The sequence below is a fragment of the Thermobia domestica genome, chromosome 6 (assembly GCF_964235325.1).
Source record: "Thermobia domestica chromosome 6, izTheDome1.hap1.1, whole genome shotgun sequence".
Taxonomy (NCBI): domain Eukaryota; kingdom Metazoa; phylum Arthropoda; class Insecta; order Zygentoma; family Lepismatidae; genus Thermobia; species Thermobia domestica.
Genome location: NC_137459.1, coordinates 169,345,701 through 169,371,358, shown reverse-complemented (window position 1 = coordinate 169,371,358; position 25,658 = coordinate 169,345,701). Strand labels below are relative to the sequence as shown.

The following is a 25,658-nucleotide window of genomic DNA, read 5'->3' as shown; positions in this document are numbered from 1 at the left end:
ACGAAATAATAAAAAATAAAACACTTAATACTGCATGATAGATATGCGCACACTATATAAGAACACTAGAAACATAGCCCTTATATTGATATCACTTGCACTATAAATTTACTATTCGCACTGAGATGAGACTTTCACTGCGTAATTATGACAAGGGGAATGGGGAGATACGTGAAGCGCTGATTGATGAAGTTTCTTGACTCCAAAGAAATTCTACATGTCCAGAAGATATTCGTTCACTTGTTAACTTCACACGAAAGTAAAATTCTTCTTACGTATTTAAGTTTTCGTGGCACTCGTTTATATTGATATGGTGAAAAAATGTTCTTCCTGATTATTCGTTCTTCTTCCTACGATGTCTTGGGCTCACTCTCTGCTTCTACTCACGCTTGGGAACAACCCGTTCGCTATCCTTAGGGTTGGTAATGCATTATACAAAATAATAAAGAAATGTTAAAGTTTTCTGCATTCATACACAATACCAATATGACGACGGTATAATGGAGAACACTGGCAACATTTGTTTCAGTCCCGTGGGAGTGAAACTTGGAGGTGATAGTTGAAAAAAAGTGTTGCTGTCTGAACTAGTAGATTCTTTCCATGGCTATTAGATTTTTATACACTACTGTTGTACGTAAAACAGTTCAGTGGAAAGGAGCGAACATTGGTAATTGTGTGAATGAGTCATTTCACCTACGACTCCTGCAAGCCATGAACACTGTTCTCACGGTAGGAAGGATGACGTAATATGAGTATGTGGGAACACGACAGACGACGAAAATTCGTTCACACACAATATCAACTTCGTGTCCAAAAATATTCCCAGTCTTAATAAATGTTGTTATGAAGAAAATATATGTGGAACAGTCATGGTAACGAAAACTATAAGTTGGTAACTAATTTTAGGGAAAGAAAAAAATGAGCTTGCTACTACGAAGCACTTTGTCCAGACGATAAGCGTTGTATTGAAAAACAACAAGTCTTTGTTCCGTCGTGAGAAACGATAAGAGCGACTAAGGAACACCTGCAGACAAAGAAAGAGTTGAAGTTCTCACCAGCAAGAAAAATAGCTGTTCTTTTCTATGAGTAAAATAATGATTTCATTGCATGAATAAAAGTTAAAGAAGAAATACACTATTCGTCCAAAAACGTAGTTTTGTGGCCGGGCTGACGGTCACAATGTCCCTTTTCAATAGAACGGGGTCTACTGATTAAAGTGGGATCCGAACCCGGAATGATGCGCACAGAAAGCACACACGTTAGTCACACAGTACTTTCAAAAATGTGAGCTAACCAACAGCTAGAAGTAACCATGGAATTACATTATGCAATAATCAGATAGTCAAATGTATGACACAGCAAAACTTTTTCACACCGAGTTATCAACGACTAGAAATTATTAGCTACATCTTCTATGTGAATAGCATTAAAAATCCAGGATTAAATGCTCACGCTTATATTTTTATAAATAATAATAAACAGTACAAAACAATAGTAATAAGAAAAAATCCACTACAATGTGGTGTGTTACATAATGCTAGTTAAATCTTTGGTTTATAATTACAAGTTGTTACACAGACAAGATAATAAATATAGAAATTAAATGCATTGTAGTGGCTGTTTTCACTTTAGCAGTCTTACTGTGTAATACTTCAAAGTTCATCTTTCAGTGCTTTTGTTTTAGTATCAGATTCAGAGGCAAGATTCTTGGCTTCTTTAACAGCAGCTTCTACATCATCAAAAATATCTTCAACTGGAACTTGTGTACCCCACGCTTTAAGTACACGTCCATTGTGATCAACTAAGTACTTATAGAAGTTCCATTCTGGTTCCACAGATGACTGATCTGAAAGAAATCAAATATATTGTCTTCATTAACATTCTACAGTTTATTGATGAAAAGCTAATATACATACGGTATATACATGTTAACGGTATGTTCTCCACGTATATGTAAATACTAGTTGAAATTACTTTCATCCAAATAACCAATCATTTAGTGAACAATTTACCTAACATGGCATGAAAAAGTACAAAAACGTAAATGTCTGACAACGGCGAAGAGGATATTATGAGTTTAAACTGAAGCTCTTATTAACATGTATTCCATTCTGCTTTCTATTTATTAGAGTTAAAATCTTTTTTGGGGGATAAAGATATGACCAACGCTTTCGTAAAAGTAATTATACATATATATATATTCGGAATTCGGAAAAAAATATTTTGCCTTTTTGTAATCCTAAGAATTTTGTTCAAATGCAAACGAACAAATTTCCTTTTTGTAATCCTAAGAATGTATGATGCAAGTTAAGCTGAAACTTACATCTTAAAGTATACACTACTCAATCTTCCCATGCGGTTAGCGTACGCGCCTTTGGCGTGGGAGGCCCGGGTTCGATTCCCGGCGGGAGCTCATGTGGTTCGGATTCCACGTTAATCAGTAGGTCCACGTCTCATATAGCCTCGCTGCTGAAAAGGGACGTTAAACTCAAAATCAACTCAACTCAACTCAATCTTCCCATGGTTAATGGGTGATATCAATAAAACGGAGAAGTTACTCATTATTCCCAATTTTGTAGTAGTTACTCGCACTGGTATCAATAAAAAGAGAACTAAGCACTAGTCGTCTCGGCTGACCTCGGAGAAGCTCCGCCCTTTTGAAGTAACCACACGTCTATTCTCGAGTCGAGTAACTACTACGCGTTTGAAATCAATAAAAATCAAAGACTCCTCTGTGATGCTAGTAACTTCTCCAAATTTGTGGAGCAAGCTAAATAGGTGACTCAGTGCGAAATATGGCAGAGTATATGATTCTTTTGCTATGTAGAAAAACTTATAAAATGCACAGAAAAGTTGCAAATGGAGATTACAAAAAACATTATAGGTTCATGAAAGAAAATGTAGAGTGGTTAGCACTTTTTTTTTCTTGTTACGAAAATCAACCGAAATTTGGAGTGGTGCACTACGTAATGACGAAAAGATGCGGGTTTTCCTGCGTTACGTCAGTGATCCGGGATTCGAGGTCGGAATGTCAGGGGATTCTGGTGTGGCTCAGAGTACTGTATCTATGACTACTACAAGTGTAATGGATGCGATTATTGCGAAATCTGAAAATTGATTAATTCCGAAAGTGCGAGTATATGCAAACAGCAAAGGCAGAGTGGCAAGAACAATATACATTTCCGGGTGCGATCGGAGCACTTGACTATACACACGTGGCAATAAAGAAACCTAGTATTTTGGAGACGAATACGATAATAGGAAGAGCTCCTTCGTGGCTAAGCGGTCAGCGTACATACCTTTGGCATGAGAAACCCGCGTTCGATTCCCAGCGGAAGCTCATGTGATTCAGATTCCACGTTAATCAGTGGGTCCCGTCTCATATAGCCTCGCTACTGAAAAGGACGTTAAACTCAAAATCAACTCAACTCAACGTTGATAGGAAGGGTGTATACATGAGAATGTATTTTGTTTATGTCAAGGCGAAAGGGGACACGTGTGGTGTGGAAAACGCAATTAGATGGACGTGCTTTATGACGTGAGTGGTTGGACTTATTTTTAAAAAAAGAAACAAAGGAGCCAAGTGTCTGATTTCGTTCTTAAAGCCTGGCGTGGGAGACCCGGGTTCGATTCCCGGCGGGAGCTAAGGTGGTTCGGATTCCACGTTAATCAGTAGGTCCACGTCTCATATAGCCTCGCTGCTGAACGAGATATTAAACTCAAAATCAATCAATCGTTCTTAGAGCCAAACAATCTACAAAGACCTTGGATAACACGTGATATGCGCTTGTCGTGTTAATCTTGATATTGCTGGATTCGAATCAACATCCATCAGTTTCAATAGGTTCGTTCTCATGATTTCAGTGTTACTTTCTTGTTTCCCTTTTTTTGTTTTATTCTCGCACGAATATTAAAGATTCTATTTTGGATTTGTGTCTCAGTCGTAGATGTATTTGATATTTCGTTGCATTTCACCGTAATTGCCTTCAAAGCTTCGGCTTTTCTTCGTTTACTTTCTGGTAGCTGTGACTTCGAAAGTACCATTGGAAACTCTTTTAGAATATCCACAAATGCACTTTGATTGAAACTGTCGTTGCTACTCGCCTCTTTCATGGCGTTTAGGATACTACGCCATAGATTGAAAACAACGAAATGACCGCGCGACGGATGGGAGAAATGAGTAATCACTTCTTTTATTGATAAGACTCACTGCCACGCGCAGAGGAAACGCGAGTGAACGTTCATAAATCTGGAGCAGTCTAGAACTGAGTAGTGGCTTGTTTTATTGATACGAAATTAAGGGAGGAGATTACTCCAGGTGTAGTTACTCCGATTCTCGAGCAGGACTTCTCAGGAGTAGTTACTTATTTTTATTGATATCACCCAATGAGATGTAGTCCGAAAGTACGATGTACTCCTAATATTTAATTTTTGTTTTACTGTGATATTGTCCAGAGGTAAGACATATATCACACTGAGATAAACAACTTGACATAATGAAGATGTTATCATACGTAGTTTTCCAGAAAATCGTGAGAAACGAATTTTTATGAAGTTAAAATATGCGTCGCTTGTTGCCAGTGTGATGCAATTGATAACTTTCATGCTGGAATAGTCTTATTATTATTATTATTATTATTATTATTATTATTATTATTATTATTATTAATCGTTTATGTACTGTAAAAGAAAAATATGAACCGTTAAGTAGTAGATTTTATCTGTTGTTTTTTGATATCTTCTAACAGTAATAACAAATTGCTTGTAAATACGCAATGATTATCAAAGACAATGGCATATTAATGTAAGGACTACTCTGCAGACTAGCAATCAACAATAAACAATAACAGATAAACAATAGTTGCCAAAAAAAAGTAACTAAGTTGGGCACGTCAGGGGACATCCACATTGCGCATTATGTTCGCGAAAATATAGGGACGCATTGAGACTAGCAAAGAGCGTGGTGTTATTATTACTCAAAAGGCCGTACGATGGAGGCATTAACGTTAATGTTAATGGCACTAATGAGCACTTACTTGCTCTAACGGTTAACCTCATTTTTGAGATGATTCTTAGAAGTGGGCGTGTTGGCATGCAGTTAGAAGACTTATATCCATTATTTAAAAAGCACACGTTATCTGTGGAGTACTAACGATTTGCGTCACTAGTGAACACTAACGTAGCACTAGCGACGTTTAAAGTCGAAATTGGGGTCTGACATAAGTGGCTTGTCAACTTCACGGACATTATATTTTCGTTGAATGAGAAAATTTTGCGCCCTACCCCAAAAAGAGGGGAAAATGCGCTGGCTATATATTTGCACTGGGATGTTAGCGCCTTACAATTCAACTTATTTTTGTATTGTGTAAAGTAACTTCCACTTCCACTTGAACTAGGCTTGCCTCTCATCGTCTCAGTGAGTTACTCTATCCGTTATAATTTTCCGAACAAATGAAAAAAATACAATTCACTAAAGGGCAATCCATACAAATACAATTTTTCATTATACTACAAAATTTACAATAAAAGTATAAATGACTGATATATAATTATTTATTAATATAATCAAAGAGTATAATTTAATCTACGAAAGGCTGTTTGGCTCTACCCAGATATCTCTGTTCACAATCCTTGCGAGTTGTTTGGCTTTTCAGGACACAAAATATAGAAAAGAAAATGTAAAATGAATGTAAAATCAGTTCAGTAATATTATCAAGAAAACTATGTACAGTGTGTTTACTTGCTGGAATTACACTTCAAACACACAATTGCGTTCAGTCGTTCTTTCAGAAAAAATGTTCCGGGGGCACACTTAGTATTCCGGAGGGGGGTCACTGCTGGTACTATTCTATTTATTATTATATTATAGACGTATTATTTTGGTCTCCTCCAAGGGGGCACTTTGAGAGCTCTCGGGAGGCCAGTGTTCCCCCAAAATCAACTCTGGAAGGAGCAGTGATTGCGTTGATCTGTTGTGTTCTTTTGGCTTATATTGAAGTTTATTCTCCCCTTATATGGTGAGACGATTCTTAACACTTCCGACATCGCGCCAAAGGATTCCGTGTTCACTGCTATCAAGACTTACCGTTTGCCTACTTTGGACCAATCATAAAGTCAGAGCATATCTCAAAATTCGGTTGATGGCATCTCTGGGAATTTAACCCTGCACGGAATACTCTGTACACCCATTGAACATTAATGAAATATGCATTTTTCAATTGCGTATGCGCGACTTCCTTTACGCTGATAAGTAATGTCCGGATTTGTATGTAATTACATATTTTTTCCTTCATGTGTAGGTTCGTCAAATCCTTAAATGTTTGTGATTCACACCTGTAGGGTGCTTCAATTCAAGTTTCATACTACTTATTTTTACATATTTTGACCAATATTACACACAGTATTACTATGGTTTCTACATATTTTTTTTTTTTTTTTTTTTTTTTTTTTTTTACATAAAACTGTCTTAAAATTTTGTGTTTACTGAAATTTTAATTTAAAATAAAAAAATAAACTCCAAATGTGCAAGACTTGCATCTACATTCAATTTTGTAATGTCTATCTTTTCGTTTCTTTACCGAAAGAGAAATCTCTCTCTCTCTTTTTTTTTTTTTTTTTTAATATTTGTCAAACCATGTTTCGCATAATTTTCGCCGATAACAATATGTAAGAAGAAACAAATAAAAATCCCTCCGGCGCCCTTTATTCTCAACTCTGGAGGAACACAGATCACGTGCCTGACAGGTGACTGGCCAGGAAATTTCTAAAATGAAGTCTATTTGATCGGAAGTAGGACGGGAAAAAAGATGAAAGCAAATCCTGCAATTCAAGTTAAAAATGTATGCTAGTGTGCTTCCAAGAATTTACTGCAAGAGTTCGTTCCAAGAAGCTGGTGACAATGGCAATATCATAGCAGGCAACCTAAGCTTTCAGAGAACTTCGCTTGTTCAACTGAATGACAGGAGGACAGTACTCTAGTATATTGCAGTTGCAAAACGCACGTGTTCTGTATTGATCGTCGAAGTTAGAAATGGCTCTTGTTGCCTTAACTTTATCCGCGAAATTGCGGTCGTGGTTAACTATCGATGATGCGTTTACTACGGACGGTAAAGTGGTGTTGTGCCAAGTGTGTGATAAAAAAATTGGATGTTCAATGAAATCTCTGTTAGAACAACATGTACGAAGTGCACTCCATGCAAGCAATAAAAATTTGCGAACTGCAAAAAAGCAAGTACTCTTGACACAAATGCATCAAGATACTTCAGTGAGTGAGTTTTTCAAAGACTTGTCCAAGCAATGGTAGCAGCAAACATTCCTTGGAACAAAGTTCAAGTGTCAAAATGCCGTGCTTTTCTGGAGAAGTACTGCGGGCGTCATATTTCTGAAGAATCCACTCTTCGAAAGTGTTATCTCGAAGTTTGTTATAGGGAAGCTATAGATACCATTAGGGCAGAAATAGGTAGTTCATATATATTTGGATTTCGTGGACGAAACAACAGACGTTTTGGGCCGTTATGTAGCAAATTTAGTGATTGGAAAGTTAAGTGAGGATGCTCCATCTAAATCCTATCTTATTGCGAGTAAATTGCTGGAACGCACTAATCATTCCACGATTGCTCGCTTTGTAAACGATGGTCTTAAAGTGTTGTGGCCGGGAGGAGTTCAGGAAGAAAAAGTCCTCGTTCTCTAAACAGACAGTGCAGCGTACATGTTAAAAGCGGCTAGAGCACTTACAGTTTTTTACCCTCACTTAATTCATTTCACCTGTATGGCCCATGCTCTTCAGCGTGTTGCTGAAGAGGTAAGAGACAACTTTTGCGAAGTAAATCAACTAGTTTCTTCCACAAAAATGTTTGATAAGGCGCCACAACATGTTCAAGTTTACAGAGATCAACTGCCAAACGTGCCACTTCCTCCGGAGCCCGTGCTAACGCGATGGGGCACTTGGATACAGGCAGTTCTCTTGAACTTTCGGCTATCGGACATAGTTTCGAATCTACAAGGTGCCGAAAACGTGGGAAAATGACTTTCGGACGCCACTAGTTCGAAAACTATCCAACGTAAAGAGGGCGGGTAAAAAATTCACTGAAGAAGTCATACCTGCTGTATTGAATTTTGCATGTTTCACAATCCTACCAGGCACGCGCAAGCGATTCCCCAAAGGAACGTAGGGAGTCCCGGATAATCTGCCAAATGAAAATTGGTCTAAATGGATATGAATTGATAGGGTTTTTACTAGGTAACAATAATTCGTTTGTATTAAGTCGATATCTGCAACAAATACAAAATGGCGAACACCTTCATGCCCATTGTGTGTGATTGCATAATCACCAGGTACGGATGCTGGCCAACAGTGACGTTCTGAGTATTAAGTGTAGCGAATTTGTACTCAAATGTTCTAGAAAGACATCTGGAGTGTCGGTAGAGCACAACAGATGAAGCAGGGTGATTCACATGTGTGGAAACACTTAACGGAAAATGCCCAGAAATGCACTAATACTCAGTAAACATGAGTTCAAAGCGTCGGAAATGTAAGGAATATCATCAAGAACATGAAAGCCATTTCCAATTCACCAATAACATTCCATCAATCCGATGCAATATAATGTGCACGGTTGCATACCAGTAAGGATGCAACAACTGAGGCAAAGTTGAAATTGTGCAAGGGGACTCACAAAGAAACTGGGTAAACTAAAGGAATGTCACTAGTGGGATTGCATGATCGATATTGAAATGTGGCCAATGTGTGTGTTCATATCGACATGTAGCTAACGGACAAATGTCAACATGTCCCACTACTGCTGAGACACCGTCCCACGTGCGAAAAATAGGAAAATAACTACTCGGGTCTTGAATCTGAGGCCGTGGGCTCCCAGTAGGATTGAAAACTGCGACCACGCGAGCGCTCTAGCCCTCAGGCTCGAGGGAGCCTCGCTTTCTCTGTATTCATTTCTTTATGGAGTACCCATTTTGTTTGGCAAGCGCTCTTGTACAGCCTCCCGACATGCTTGTGTGTTTCATTTTGTTACTCCTACTGCACAGTTGTAAACAATCAGAGCTTTAAGACGTTTCTTCCTATTTCTCATGTCGTTTTATTTTCCATATGTATAATGTTCCAGCTGTAGCGTTATATGTGCCAAATTGGTTTCATTTTCGTATTTGTCTTGGCATGTCCACTGTGTATAAGATACGAATTTCTGGAGGTATTTTCCTATATTTCTAGTACGTCATGTGTCCCAGAAGACGTGGGACATGATACAAGTTTGTTATTTCCACACTATCAGAATTTGAACCATGGATTAAGAGATTTCTTTTCATATGTGTCGACTGTGGGACACTGTCCCAAACAAAGATGGACATTGATACAATCGTGTTCTAGTTACGTTCTACCGAAAAGTGTACCAGATGTAATAGCAGAATGTATAACGTTATTTTCCTAGTTTCCGCACGTGAGACGGTGAAAAAAATGAAATGAAATCTTCGTTTTACGTCCAACGGTTATGCCGGCTAGGCTAAAGGAGACGGTGATTGTGAGAAATGAATGAAATGGTGGAATGAAGAAAGTGGGAGGAAACGGGAGGACCTCGAGAAAACCCACACACACGGTGTTTGTCCACCACAAAGTTCGCTTGTCGGGGGCTGAGATTGAACCCTGGACCCCAAGCACCAGAGGTGAACGCTCTGCCACTGAGCCACCACGTGAGACGGTGTCCCAGCAGTAGTTGGACATGTTGACATTTGTCCATTAGCTACATGTTGATGTCAACACATACATTGGCCACATTTCAATATCGATCATGCGATCCCACTAGTGACATTCCTTTAGTTTACCCAGTTTCTTTTTGAGTCCCCTTGCACAATTTCAACTTGGCCTCAGTTGTTCCATCCTTACTGGTATGCAACCGTGCACATTATATTGCATCGGATTGATGGAACATCATTGGTGAATTGGCAATGGCTTTCATGTTCTTGATGATATTCCTTACATTTCCGACGCTTTGAACTCACGTTTACTTAGTATGAGTGCATTTTTTCTGGGCATTTTTCCTTACATGTTTCCACACATGTGAATCGTCCTGCTTCATCTGTTGTGCTCTACCGACACTCCAGATGTCTTTCTAGAACATTTGAGTACAAATTCGCTACACTTAATACTCAGAACGTCACTGTTGGCCAGCATCCGTACCTGGCGATTATGCAACCACACACAACCAGGTATGAAGGTGTCCGCCATTTTGTATTTGTTCCAAATATCGACTTAATACAAACGAATTATTGTTACCTAGTAGAAACCCTATCAATTCATATCCATTTAGACCAATTTTCATTTGGCAGATTATCGTTCCTACGTTCCTTTGGGGAATCGCTTGCGCGTGCATGGTAGGATTGTGAAACATGCAAAATTCAATAAAGCAGGTATGACTTCTTCAGTGAATTTTTTACCCGCCCTCTTTACGTTGGATAGTTTCCGAACTATTGGCGTCCGAAAGTCATTTTCTCACGCTTTCGGCACCTTGTAGATCCAAAACTATGTCTGATAGCCGAAAGTTCAAGAGAACTTCTTTTCTTGTCTCAGTGGCAGGAGTCACCTCCCAAGAGTTGTAACACTTATTTTGCAACACCCGATATATTATATATATATATATATATATATATATATATATATATATATATATATATATATATATATAATTATAAAACATATCTCGATTAATAATAATAATAATAATAATGTCTACTTCAAAGTGTCACGAAAGTCCATCATTATAAAAAAAAAAATTATACACTTAAATAACACGAAAAAATAGCTGGGGATCGATTTGGCCCTCCAATTGCATCTAAAGCTTAATTGGAGATGCCTTCTTGATAGTCATAATAATGCAAGCAATCGTGTGACAGCTCTTCAGGTATGTTATATAATAACTATTCACAGTACTGACGACAGATTTCAGTGTTCAGATCAATTATGTGCTTTGAAACTATACCTAGTTAAAATTATCCACAATACTGTGAAACATTCCCAGAAAGTAATTACGAAGAGACCTTTAAAATGTTCTTTACTGTAAGTGCCTCTAAACTGAGAACCAGTGTGGTTGGAATTTTCTCCAGCCCAAAAATACCGAGTTTTTAAAATCCACAATAAACCCCTTCAAAAAATGCACTCCAAAAATATACTTCGAAACTTAAATCGAAATAATAACTTTATAATTACTTTCTTCAATCGTGTTTCTCAATACAAATCTAGTTTCAGAACTGGTTTAAACTATGCATTTATCAAGAGATGTCCAGAACAGAACACCATACGAAAAAATACGTATGGAAATCATGCATAACAAGTTTTGTTCGCGTTCGATTAAATTCGCTGTGACAGTATTTATCTGTAAGCTGGAATAAAAAGCAATGCGAATACATTCCCGCTGTTTTGCAGTACACAGTTGCGTCCTAGTACAAACAAATTATAAAACGTTTTTCTCGAGGTCAGCTAATTACAAACAGAAAACGCTTCATTAAAAAAAAAAAAAATTACTAAAGACATACTTCTATTTTCTTAACACAACACTTGCATGGTGCTGACTTTAGGTATTATCCCAGTATTTCCCTGGGGTGTTTTGAAGGAAACGAAAGGAATCTTCAGTCAGGACAACTGCCCCAGGGATTTGAATCACTAGCTGAAATGCTCGTTCCTCGGATGGTCAGAATAGGTTTATTAAAGGCACTCAAACTACTTTCTCCCCTTCGGGTACCCATTTCAATAAAAGTGTAATGATAAAAATCCGTAAGATAATCTATTTTGGCATAAAAGTTTGAACCTCCCACTCAATTAAGATACGCTCTTTTAATCACAATGACATAAGAATCCAGCTTGAGGCAGGTACTATGTTCAAAAATTCATTTCAAACGGGTCATCCGTCCTCCCGTGATGTAAACACAAACAATAGATAATGTTGATTTTGGACATTTTATTTTTCAATCCTTCTCACCCGCATGCCGATGAGGACTGAACTTGGAGTTTAATGGCACCGGAAATGACACTATTCAACGACACCGAATGGATTGAACACTAATATCGGTCGTTTTTGATTACTTTTACATGTCTCCCCTTTCCTTTCCCTTCCCCTGAGCCCAAGGCAATGGAGTGATGAACTTGGACTTCAACGTCATGACGAATGTCAGTATTAATCTTAGTACCCTCGAGAACTCTGGATCCGACATTAATATTTGGATCATTTTTACATATCATTAGGAATTTGAAGCTTGAAATATATAAAACGATAATCATGCCTACTCTGCTGTATGGTTGTGAAAAATGGTCGCCTACTCTGAAGGAAGAATACAGACTGATAGTATTTGAGAATAAAATATTGAGGTGAATATTCGGACCGAAGAGGGACGGGAATGGTGAATGGAGGAATGGTTTCTTCATAACACAGAACCGCACAATTTATGCCGTTTACCAAACATTGTTAGGGTCATCAAGTCTAGGACGATCAGGTGGGCAGGTCATGTAGGCAGAATGGAAGAAAGTACGAACGCTTTTAAAATTTTAACTGAAAATCCAATAATCGGAAAACGATCATTAGAAAGACCTAGGCACAGATGGGAGGATAATATTATAGGTCTTGCAGAAATAGGAATACAAAGTGGAAACTGGATCCAGTTGGATAAGAAGAGAAGTCAATGGAGAGATTTTGTGAACACAACATTGAACTTCGGGTTCCATAGGACATAGAGTTAGTTAGTTATCACGCCCTTCCCACTCTATTCCCCTAAGGGTGCGAGAGGTATCTTACATGGCAACGGTAAAGTCACTATTCATCTCAGTACAGTCAAAAATTATGTATTCGTCAGTAATTTTTTAAAAATTATTTTTAGGCGCCACCACCCTCCACGGATGATTTCTTTTCAGGTTATAAGTCATATGAGTACCAAGTTTGGTTGAAATTGCTTCATACGTTCTAGAATTATGCAGAAACATACACATATATCTTCATCAGACTTCCACTCCTCCTCATATGTGTATTGAAACTATTACGTGGTTGGGTTTTTATATACTTTTACCACAGCTTTGCTCCGTGTGTTGATGTGTTTAGTTTGACAATATGGAAAGAAGGCCTGATAGAATAGTTATATACAAAGATTTTCATATAAAAACAGGAAATTATATAGAATTACCCATCTCCTTACTATACAAAATTGTCTACTTTTTTCTTTGTAGAAATCGAAATATGAACGAATTGACAAAGCTGCAGTGTGTCCCATGAAACACGGATGGAGCTTTATGGATTCCCTTCGTACGACAAAGAAATTTCATCACTTCATTTTTACAATAGAATATGAATACTTAAATGGTAATTTAGGGTGGAATACGGCTTTAAATGTATACACAAATTTTAATAAGACCTAATTTTGATCAATAAAACCCACTGAGCTGTGACTTTTACAAAATACTTAAACTTTTCACAATCCGGCTGAGAACAGACCTAGAAGTGTTATGTTCACGCCTAGATCAGCGCACTAATTCAAAAACGACAGTACTATTATAGTTTCTCTTAGAAAGCAACGTAAGCTATGCCTTCTCTGAATCTGTACCAATACTGAAGATGGTGGTTACTATTCTAATGACAACTGTTGAGATTTCAAGTTTCTCTATGTTCAAGCGCGTAAAAGCATTAAGAGATGTCATTAATGCTAACAGTCTTAGTGCGTTAGCCATATTTTCCGTTAAGAATAATTGTACATAAATTTCTGATTTTAAATAGTGAAGTAATAGAAGTGTATAGAAGAGCGAAGAATAGAATTCTGTACGAGGATTATTACATAAGGTTAATACTTAAGATAAGCAAGTAAGGTCTTAAAAATCTAAAGAAATCTCAATTTACTACAAAGGTAAGCAGCACTGAAGAACTTGAAATTAAGAACAGCTAAGTAGCCTGTATTGGAGTTTGAAATCAAGTACAGCTAAGTAGCCCGTATTGGAGTATTTGAATTTTTGCGGATCATACATTCCTAATAAACTGTGTTTTTAGTTTACTGGATCAGCAAGGTAAAATGAAATGAAATCTTTAAGTTTTACGTCCCACTTTTATGCCGGTTAGGCTAAAGGAGACTGTGATTATGAGAAATGAAAGAAATTGTGGAATGAAGAAAGTGGGAGGACCCCGAGAAAACCCACGAACACGGTATTTGTCCACCACAAAGTCCACACGGCGCGAGCTGGGTTCGAACCAGGGACCCCAAGCACCGGAGGTGAACGCTCTACCACTGAGCCACCGGGAATCGAACCCGGGCCTCCCACGCCAAAGGCGCGTACGCTAACCGCTTAGCCACGGAGGAGCTCTAATGAGGTTTTGTCTCCACAGCCCCAGTTGTTCTTTCAATGTAGCATTCAATCTTCCGCGTAACACTGGCAGGACGTCTAATACCAAGAGAGATTAATTTGCTTAGATTAGACTGATTTTTATTTATGTTACAAATAAAATGATAATCTCGTGGACACTAAGAACGCTAAAGAAAGCACACCTAATCCAAATAATTATGTTCCGACAAGCATTTATGATGTTTCCGTTTAACGCTGTTCGGCACACTATATCCACTAATTACCACATGAATTATATCTCATCCAAAAGCTTCCTTGTACACGAGTTCACCAAACGATATATGAAGAAAAATAAATTATGACAATTATTTAAAACAGAAAAATAGTGGTGTAGTCGGTAAGGCGTCTATCTACCACCTGAGCGGCTCGGGTTCGATCTAGGTGAGATGGGTTTACTTTTTTCGTTCTAGGCTCTATGCAAAACGGGTATCTGGGGGTAAAGGTGCTGACTAGATGATCTCTAGTATGTACCAAACCTCCACCCAATCCTTGGTCCTCCTAATCAATTACTTAAACTCTGTTGCCAACACTTATCTCGAAGCTTAGACATGTGGGTACAGTGGGGAGAAACGAAAACATGACTGATTAATTTGTATTTAGTCTTACATCACCAACGGAGGTATATAAGATGAGACTTACATTTAAAAAGGGCTGACCTCTGTAGTGCGCTCGATTCGGGATCTGATGAACCAACAGCACACACTCTGACCACTAGACTAAGAATAAAATTAAAAAATCTTTAAAGAAAGCTAAAATAAAATTTTTCTGTAAGCTTGTGCTGATTATACATTCTGGCAGTAGAGCTCCTTCTTGTATGTATGTTCAAGTTTCAATGCCGAATTCAAGAGTTTCTGTGTCAGTGCACCTTTTCAAAAGGAGACGTTAATTCTGGTGTTTTTCAGAAGATGGAAGAAAAAAGGTTCAGTGTGTTCAAGGCCTATCTAGAGAGGATATTGCGAGAACCCTACAAAAAATATCTCAAATTTACCTACATTTTTTTGTTTTAAAGCAAATAAGTTACATCCCTTCGGAATTTATTTGGCCTTGCTAGCCTCAGGTAAAGTGCTTAATTTACAACTTATAGTAGATACAGCACCATTGCGAAGACAGTATTTGTGCGTACATTATAAAATATCAAAATATAACATGTAAGCTATGGAGAAATGCTATTGGATTGCTGCAGTTAGATCCGATATAAGCTGCAGTAAACACTTTGAGGTTTCTAGGATACGCCACTGCCACCAGCTCATGGCTCACCGATTCCATTAGAATGTCGTGACGCCGTACCTGTTTATTCCACCTGTGCACTTAAAAAATTTATGGTGCTGTAATGATATGCGAATGTTAATAACTTTTGAAAATAAACATCAGTAATATAATTACGAAACATATTAATAGATTACTGTAACTGTTTCAAAAACACTTGTGAAACTATATTAGCACCGTACAGAACTCACCTACGAGATTTTTAAAAGCTGGATCTGCATTGTCACCAACAACATCAATTTTACTGAACATCGGAAATTCCACACCATATTGCTTTGTAGCGAACTCCTGAATCTCCTCGTTACTTCCTGGTTCTTGATATCCGAATTGGTTACAAGGAAAAGCTAACACGTTAAATTTGTCACCAAAGCCAAGAATATCATGAAGTCTTGTTAAGCCTTTATAATGAGAGTTCGTATACCCACACTGACTAGCAACATTAACCACCAATGAAACCTGCAACATAAGAAACGTAACTTACAAACAGTAGTGAATATTAAAAACTACGCAAAGTTATACAAATTAATTTCCAAACAAATCATTGATCAAACCTACAAAAATGTATTATCTGTCACAACATCCACTTTTCGAGGGATCTTTTGTCCTTTGTAGCAACGAAAGGAATGAAGAAATTAGTTCACTTCATCATTTAAATGACCTTATTAAAACGTTTAAGGCCGTGAATCTTGGTAAAATAACAAAATATACTACGCTTACTAAAACAGTTCAAGCAACACATAACAGAAAAAGTGTAGCAAGCAGCGAAAATAGCAAAACTGTTACATGTTAAGTTCCACACAATAGAAATATGAAAATCATTAGAACATCTCAAGTTTATCGCAAGAGTGCAGAATGTTAATATTTGTCCTAGTCGGTATCGTTCTTATCTACAAATCAGCTGGTCCATCTTCGAATTTTCATCGACTCTTTCTTTCTTTCTTTTTTTTTTTTTTTTCTTCGTCGAAGGAATAGCTGGAAAATTTAGTATTACAGTTTTAGATCTGATTCCATCATGTTAGATTTTTTCTTAATTTTTTTTCTTTCTTTGCTAAGACATGCATCTGAGGCTAAGATAATAGTATAAGACAACAAGTATGATTCTAAATCAAATAACTAAAAAGAGCACAGCGAGTTTCTATTATTTGATTCAAGCAACATTTATGTCTCTGTCCGTCCGTCAGTTTGTTTCACCATAACTTTATTTGATTTTAATGAAATTTGTTACATGATTTCCTCCCATCTTTATTTAAAAAAAACTTGTTGCTTGACGTCATCCATCAAGAATCCATCAAGAATAAGGAAGTAGAATGCACCCCATGTTGGAAGTTTTCACATATAGAAAACCATTTTATGATAGGAACTACGTAAAAATTATTTACATTCGGTAAACCGTAATGCATACTTTCTTTAGGGTATCTCAATAATCTCCAAACGTTGCGGTTGAAATCAGTAAGTAGGTAAGGTTAAGGGTAAGTAGGTAAAGGGGGGAGGATAAGTTCTCTTGTATTTTGAAGTTTCATTATTGAAATAATATTAGGAAATTATTTTCTTGAATAACTTTAAAAAAAAAAAAATGATCCCATTTTGATGCAATATGGCATATACCTTCTTTCAGGCTTCCAAATCATCCCACTGCATGCGGTTAAAGTCTGTCAAGAAATTAAGATAAATTTCCAATGAAAAAGTAAATGTGTTCCACAATATTTTTCGTCTATATATACAAGTTGATTTTGTAGCGCACATTTCCTCTGACGTTTTAAATTATTCCCCCTGGATGCAGTTAAAGTCAGTAAAGAATAAGGGATATGCTTATTTTACCGATCAGAATATATGTTCCACGGTAACTTTCGTAAATAAATATTCGGGCTTTTTTTTTTTTTTTTTAATATAGGATATACAGTATGTAACTGGGGCTTTCCAGTCCGGGACAGGACGTTTGGGCGCCACCATTTGGGCGCGGACGTTTTGGCGCTGCCGTTTGGGCGCGAGGTACATAGTAAAAATCACTATTTACGACATATAAAGTAAGCTACGCACTGAAAACTAAGCGCGAATCAAGATATATATACATTTCCTACACTTCTATCCTTATCTCACCTCATTTATCTGTATATCTTCTATCTCTATCTTATTTATTCATCTAAATTAAATAGTTTAATGCGTTTGTGGCATTTGTTGCCTAACCTCGTCATGGATTGATTTTTCACTTGTTCACGATTCTTGTGCTTCTGATCTAATTTTTGTATTATATAAGAAAGCTAGGAAATGAAGGAATCAGACGAACTGTTAATAATTTTCTTAATGTTAATTAAAACATATTGATTTAATTTTTGTATTTTTAAAAAAAGTTAGATTTTAATATTCATAAATATGTAATTATTGTTTTCTCTTGTATTACGTTTGCCATACTCATCTTTTCCTTAAGTCCAATAAAGAACTACCAATAAAAGATTTCAGCGTAGTCGCTAACACTCTCGCCTTCGGTGCGAGCGATCCCGGGTTCGATTCCCGGTGGGGACACTCGGTCGAAAAAGTGTAACATGCTCTTTCAGGCCAGCCACCCTCAATGAGGTTTTCCTCATTCACATCAGGCAAATGAGGGGGTGGTACATAATTTATAGGTCCAGGTCGCTTCCTTCCTTCCCCAATCCTTTCTTCCTTCCCTTTCCCCGGATAGTGTGCTCCCTCAAACGTGACGGGCTAAATGGCCTTAGATGCCGAGAGCCCATCTAAAAATCCTAAATCCTAATCGAGTTGAGGGAAAGATATTTCGCATACAGGGTGTCTAAGATATTGAGTTTAGGAACTGTAGTATGCCGTATTTCTGGTATCACTTTTTTTTTTTATTATTATTAACATTCCAATATAAAAATCAAAACGTAACACACTTTTTTTCGTTCCATTGTAAGCATTTAATCTGCATTAAAGAAAGTGGCAAAAGGAAAAAAAAAAACTATTTCAAAGTGAAAAATAATAGTTAAGTATACATATATTGGTCATTTAGCCACTAGAAATGTGTTTGACATTCACACTTATTGCATAACTACAGTAGAAGGCCTGCTTAAGTTTTTTAATGGAATAGGCTCACTATGTATGTAATGCAGTCAATCATATGTAATGTAATCTGGTCTACTTACCTTTGGCTTGAAAAGTTATCAATTAAAAAGCACACTTAACTTTGGTTGAAACTTAAATTTACAAAATTTAATTGTTAATTCAGTTTTTAGAATTTTGAAATTCCAGTATTTCTAGTATATAAAACAAAATCCAGTATAATTCAAGGACTTCCACTATAGTAGACAAGATATCTTGATTCGAACTTAGTACTCAGCACTTAACATAATGACTTTTTAATTTAACTCGCGCCCAAATGGCTTCGCGCCGAAACGTCCAGTGCCCAAACGGCGGGATCCAAACGTCCGCGACCAAACGGCGGCGCCCAAACGTCACGTACCGTTCCAGTCAACCTCAATACTTGGGTATAGAATCAGTAGAGGATGCAGGAATGAATTTATTTCCCTTCCTGCGATTAGGAAATTCTGTCTTACGACACTTGGTAAAAATAACCAGAGTTTCATAGTATATCTGGACTGGATGTGGATGTATCATGGCTTGACGTGAGTGATGGAGTCCAGCTGCAACAAGCCGTGACCTTTTTCTCTCGTGAACATGCTAATTCAACTGGTTCTCTTTGAAGACAGATTAATGACGCAAAGGATGGTTCCTTACTTCTTCAACCAGAGCTTGATCTTGGACCACTGATGTTGACTATGGTCTTCTACTTCTGGGATTTGACCTAGTACATTATTTGCCCCCCTGCTCCGCGTAACGATCCAGCCACTACAACACACTTATAGGATCACAATAAAAATTTCTTGCAATGGGAGACAACTTCTCACCATTAGCAGCACGATCATAATCTCGCTTTTTTAAGCGGCAGTCAAATCTAAAGAGCTTAAGTTGACTAGACGTCGAGTTTTAGCCGTTGTCTCTTTTATATTTTCAAACGGGATGTCTAAATGTGCCATTTTTAAACAAAAACGAATTGTACAAAAGTTTTATGATTATAGTTGTAAAATGTTTCATATAATACATAATACGCATCCATGCATTGTTTGCTGAATGCTTAAGCAAGCAACAAACAGTTCTAATGTAACAATCATCTATTATCCTATTTTATTATAAAAATTTAACATTTCTTTTATAGACTTGGTGTCAGCATCTAGTATGGCATGAACTTCTGCTGTTGCATTAACACGGACAGAGATAAATTGTTTTTAGAATAGTGTGCAATTAGATACAACATATGTGATAAGCTTGTTGTTTGTCGTTAGGAAAGCTGTACTACATGAAATTAACAGTCACTTCCTGTAACTCACTCTTAACCTGTGTGAATTCTGCTACCCACCAGCCCCTTCATACACACAGGCTACAAAAATTCCAGGCTTTAAACTTTGTAGTTTGTGCAGTGTAACAGCTGTTATACCCCTGTTACCAAATGAAATATATTGCATTACACTCACGGATATCCCTGAAATGGAGCGCCTTATTTCATAATAAGCCCACACATGAGAGTTTTGAATTTCTTTTACTAGTCCAGTGATTTCCATATTTCCAGTTTTCTAACTCGAAAAACTACTACTTCTTTTTTGCATAAAAATATACACTTGATTGATGTGGTATATTGTGTACCTGTTTGGACAAAGTCAGTAGCACTCTCAACGACATGCATTAAATGTTTCGATAGGTTGTTTACTAGTATAAATTTCACTAAACCTCCCGTCCCATTATATGTCTCCTTTCCATGCTCACTTGCATTAAAAATCCATTCCAAGGGAGCTGCTACTTTTGAAAGTTCATAGAGTTGAAAGTTTTTTTTTTTTTTTTTTTAAATTTTTTTTTTAATGACTAGCAGCCCTATATAAGATTTTGCTAGTTCTAATTGGTTTAACACCAACGTTTCCTTTGATCTTGTAAAGTGCTAAAAAGAATGAGACGAATAATGTCTTATATCATCACTGGAAATTGCGAGACACTGTCTCATTTGAAATAGGTCATTTGCTATAAAAATTGATATTCGGTCATTCTGCCTGTAGTAACTCTGTATTTCTCTTGTTATAATAATAGACTAATTCTATGCAAAATCACAATGAATGACTAAATGATGGGCAGATGTTTTTGCATCATCTTTAGTATGGGATATGTGCTTTTTGCAGATTCTCAATATAAATATGTATAACGGCCTTCAGAGTCCATCGGTAAAATTCTTTAATAAAATCGTCGATTGGCAATGTAGTTGTTACAAGTTTACTCCCTTCTCAAGTTGAATAACCTACTTCATCCGTCTTTTGTTGCTTCTTCAAGTCATAAAGTTTGTCTAGTTAGTCCATCCTGACCTGGAAAGTTTGGACACTCTTGCAAGAAGCATGACTCATTCTCCATGGAACACACAACTGATATTACCTCACTTGCAAGACTGCCTGGCCAGTCACATTCTTGCAACAAGTTCTTCAGGGTAACTATACAGAGACTGATGTTTGCAACATACACACAAACACAAATAACTCTTGTTGGACGCAAAGGGAAATATTTTGGTCTATCTTTATTTCTGATACCTGTACTCATGTTTAAAAAGGCAAAATGTTTTACTAATACTTGTCATATAATATTTTACTTTAGGAATTATTTGACCATTTTCAAGCACATTAACGGTATCCATATTAGCATTCTACCTCGTACAGTCAGTACCATTTATCTTCTGTGTAAAATGATACTGCTCTTTGTAAACCTTGCCCTCAATACGATGTCCAAAGTAGAAGTCTGGTATGCCAAAAATCCTATTCTCCACCACCAGTCTTCGTGATCTGTTAATTATGTGTTTGGAAAAATCTGATATATGTTGCAATATTTTTCGTTTCGTATTGTATCTAGTGACAATGGGCAGAACTTGAACCTTTTGGTTGTAAGGTGTGCGTGACTAAACAGCTCAATTTGTATTTTTAGCTATAGTTCACAACACAGATTGACGAATATCATTATCTGCCAAAGGAGAAGTCGATTCAGCTTGAAAAACTCTGCTCAGTTTCCTTCCACTTGCCCCATCTACTGCTGTTACAAGCTTCTTTGTTTTCTTTGAAGATATGACTGTGGATTGCCTTTCACGTAACCAGGTTTTCTAACAGGTGACAATCCTATTGCTACTGCTGTTGTATTTAGCTACTGCAACTCTTCACTCTCAGGAACAAAGGCTATGCCATTGTTACAACCTTCAATTAAAAGATTTTGATTTGATTTGATGTTCAGTTTAGCTTCCCTTTCACAAGCGAGGCTAAATGGAACGTAGACCTACAGCTTGACGTGGAATCCGAACGATATGAGCTCCCACCGGGAACGAAGCCGGGTCTCCCACGCGAAAGGCGCGTACGCTAACAGCTTAGCCACCTCTCACTCTCAGCAGGAAACTTTTCACAAACACAGCACTTAGATCACCAACCACAATAATGGCCTCTTGCGTGTTTGGTACCACACTTTCTTGTGCACATGACCGTACTCTGTACATTTAATTCTGTTCTTTGCCCATTTTGAAGTAATTTTCTTCTCTTTAAGTCAGCAGGCTAAAATATTTATGAATTGGTATCCAATATGTAATCACCTGCAACAAGCAAGAAACGAAAGTGGTGAACTCTTCTCTCTGCCTAATAACAACTAAACTGTGAATTCATATGTCACACCTTATATATGCTAAACTGAACACTTCTGTAATTAGCTGGAATATTCCAGATTGCTCTAGAAGTTTCTGGTACATTATAGAATTATATGGAAAGTTACAGAATGTTCTCGAGCAGTCTGTTAATTTTGGAATTACATGGAAGTTTCGAGGTTGTTTCCGGACACTTTGTAATTAATAATTTGAATAGTTCTACCAGCAAAATAAAATTAATTCTACAATTCCAATTTGATTTTCATAATTGCCTTTCCATATAATTGAACGTCTTATTCCGAAAATTGTTTTTTTTTTTTCTTTCACAACTTCATTACAAAATCAGACGAAAGTAACGCGTTCTTCTTTTCAAAAAAGTGCTTTGTCAGATTTTCTCATAGTTTTACATATTCAAATTTCAGGAAAATCTGATACTATGATTTCCAATCCTCTGTCTGTCTGGGGTGGATTGTACAAGTAATTTTCAATTTAAATGTTTTAATTACGAAGACAAAACTTTATTTACTTAATGTGAACTAACGACTCCTGTAAACTTTCCTCTTTGTTGAATAACGTCATGGGTTACGGATTGTATAGGTGTGCCCCTGTTAGTAAAAAATTGTGGATATTTGGTTTCGTTGTACTACTGCTAAAGGAGTACTCTGATAAACATCCAACAAATTGATGTTCTTTTCTTTCCATGACGAGAATTGAGTACTTCACACTTTTGTATTTGCTTTCAATTAACGTGAATAGCGACTAATTTTGAATTTAAGCTCCACCGTGAAAATAATAATAAAAACAAGTAATATCTAGAATTTTTTAAAAAAGTATTTAGGTTCACATGTGTTGAATAAAGCCACTAAAATGCACAAACGCTATGTAACTGAGTTTGGAGTCTGAAGTGGAGGTTAGTGAAAACATATGGTGGATTCTCGCAGTGATACAAGTTCATAGCCCTCGTAATTCTTTCACAGTAGTAACGCTACATTTGTAAACATGAAATACAGTTTTTATGCACTGTGAAGAAATACTCAGCCGACGGAAAATAATAAGTCATCTTTCAGATGTACTCACTTATTTTAACCGTCGTATAGCACTCATCGTGATTTTACATTAGTAACCTCACACTTGTAAACATAAAATCCACGCAGATTATTTAATTTTACTTGTAAATTTTGTATAATGTAATGTGCCTAACTTGACCTTCACTTTTAATTTTCACTTTCAAATACTGCATTTATATCAAGGTTGCTGCAATTTTCCCCAGCTCAAAATCCCGTTTTTTCTTTTGAGGGGGGGGGGGGGAGGAGGAATAAAACAGAAAAACTCAAAAATATACTTCAAAACTTTGTCTGAAATGATAACCTAGTTAGTACCCATGTTGAACTGAATTTCATTCCAATTCTTTCCCTCAAAAATTTTTCATTAAAAATACCTCTGGCTCCTGAATTTGAGGTACTCTCTCAGTACATGAAAAAATCAAATTTTCAGTCAGGACGTTTGGCTCTGTGATTTGAACTCTGAGTGTAATAGGGTACTTCATTCTTATTCCATATCATGTAGAATTAGCCACTTCTTTGTTACTGTACAAAATTGTGTACTTCCTCCTTTCCAGAAATCGAAATATATGCGAGTGCCTATGGTGCAAAGTGTGTCCCACGAAACGCGGATGGAACTTAACGGATTCTTTTGTGCGACTTTTATTTATTTATTTTTTTCCCTTATGATTATGCACCGAGACCAAGGGAGACTGTGATGATGAGATGAGATGAGTTGAGTTGAGTTGATTTTAGTTTAGCGTCCCTTTCAGCAGCGAGGCTATATGAGACGTGGACCTACTGATTAACGTGGAATCCGAACCACATGAGCTCCCGCCGGGAATCGAACCCGGGTCTCCCACGCCAAAGGCGCGTACGCTAACCGCTTAGCCACGGAGGAGCTCTGATGATGAGATGAGTGATAATGGTGGGAGCAAACGAAAGAATCCCGAGAAAACCCATGCACTTGGCGTCTGTCCCCCACAAAACCCATTTAGTGGGAGCTGTAATCGAATGAGGAACCCACGCCTGAGGTGAGCCACCCTGGCCCTACAATGGAACTCCATAAATTTCATGGTTATAGTAAATATGAATGCTCAGACATTATAGGTATTTTAAATAGGAATATAGCTTTAAATATAGGTACAAAATTTAATAAAATCCAATTTTACCCAAAACCCACTGGACTGGGTTTTTCACAGCCCTAATTTATACATACCTTTCCTCTGTATCTCTCTAAAGGCACTTCATCTCCATGTATGTCTTTCACAGTGAACGTATAAAAATCTGGAAATTCATCAGTCCATCCAAAGCCCAAATTACAACACCATATTACACCACATAAAATAATTTCCTTATAAATCATTCTCACTGCTTTCTTCATATTAAATAGCAGTTACACTAACACAGTAACTCTAAGCAACCATGGCAAATATCATGAAATTATACAATACCGACAATTACAAACACGTCAAAAACATAAATCCCACCATGGTTTCCATGATACATACACAGACAAACATATGACAGATGTATCAAGCCATTCTTCTTCTTCTTCTTCTGCGGTTCTTCTTCTTCTGCTGCGCGGTTTTCTACTAGCCTTAGCGAAGATCGGTCTCCCGGCAATTATAGACGGTGTTTTCAAAAGAGATGATGAAATGAGATGAATCTTTAGAGATGCTTATAAGATGCGAAATAACGTAGATCTTTGTAAATAAAGATAATAGGCATTAAGAACAGGTGGGGATAAGGTAAAAATTAACGAATGTACATTAAATGAACCAGAATCGTGAAATTTATGAAGAATAGCGAGAAATGGCTGTCGATGTTATTGGTAGAGAGGACAAGAGAAAATGAGATGATTGATGAAGCCAGTATCGAGACCACAGTTACAAAGTGGAGTAGTGCGTTTTCGGAGAAGATATAAACGTTGGGGAGTATAGAGAATGTGAAGTCTGTTACGGATCAGAAAATGGAGGTAGGAGGGAGAGAAAGTTTGATGAATGAATCAAGATGGAGAACTGAGAGAACAAGGATGGTGCCAGTACCAACGTGCCTTTGTACATGAGGCATTATAAGCAGTCCAACGTTGATAATGAAGTGTAGTAAGTCGTGGAAAAAGGTCAATAGGCGAGACTGAAAGATCAATGAGAGTGCCGTGCAGGGCTCCGAAACGGGCTGCGGCATCAGCTAGAGAATTCCCGAGCAGTGGCGGCGTAAGGGCGTGTTAGCGGTGCTCCGCCCCGTGCCCCACTGGTGGGGCGCCCGACGGCAG

General features: G+C 37.3%; 1 protein-coding gene across 1 annotated transcript; it reads right to left on the bottom strand.

The window, feature by feature from the left end:
• Positions 1-1,440: 1,440 nt before the first annotated feature.
• On the bottom strand, positions 1,441-24,888 carry LOC145688317 (glutathione peroxidase 7-like). Its single transcript, XM_081762357.1, has 3 exons — positions 24,603-24,888; positions 15,835-16,099; positions 1,441-1,846 (listed from the first exon to the last, which is right to left on the bottom strand). The coding sequence occupies exons 1-3, from the start codon at positions 24,765-24,767 to the stop codon at positions 1,653-1,655; spliced, it is 624 nt and encodes a 207-aa protein (XP_081618483.1). The 5' UTR covers positions 24,768-24,888; the 3' UTR covers positions 1,441-1,652.
• Positions 24,889-25,658: the final 770 nt, after the last annotated feature.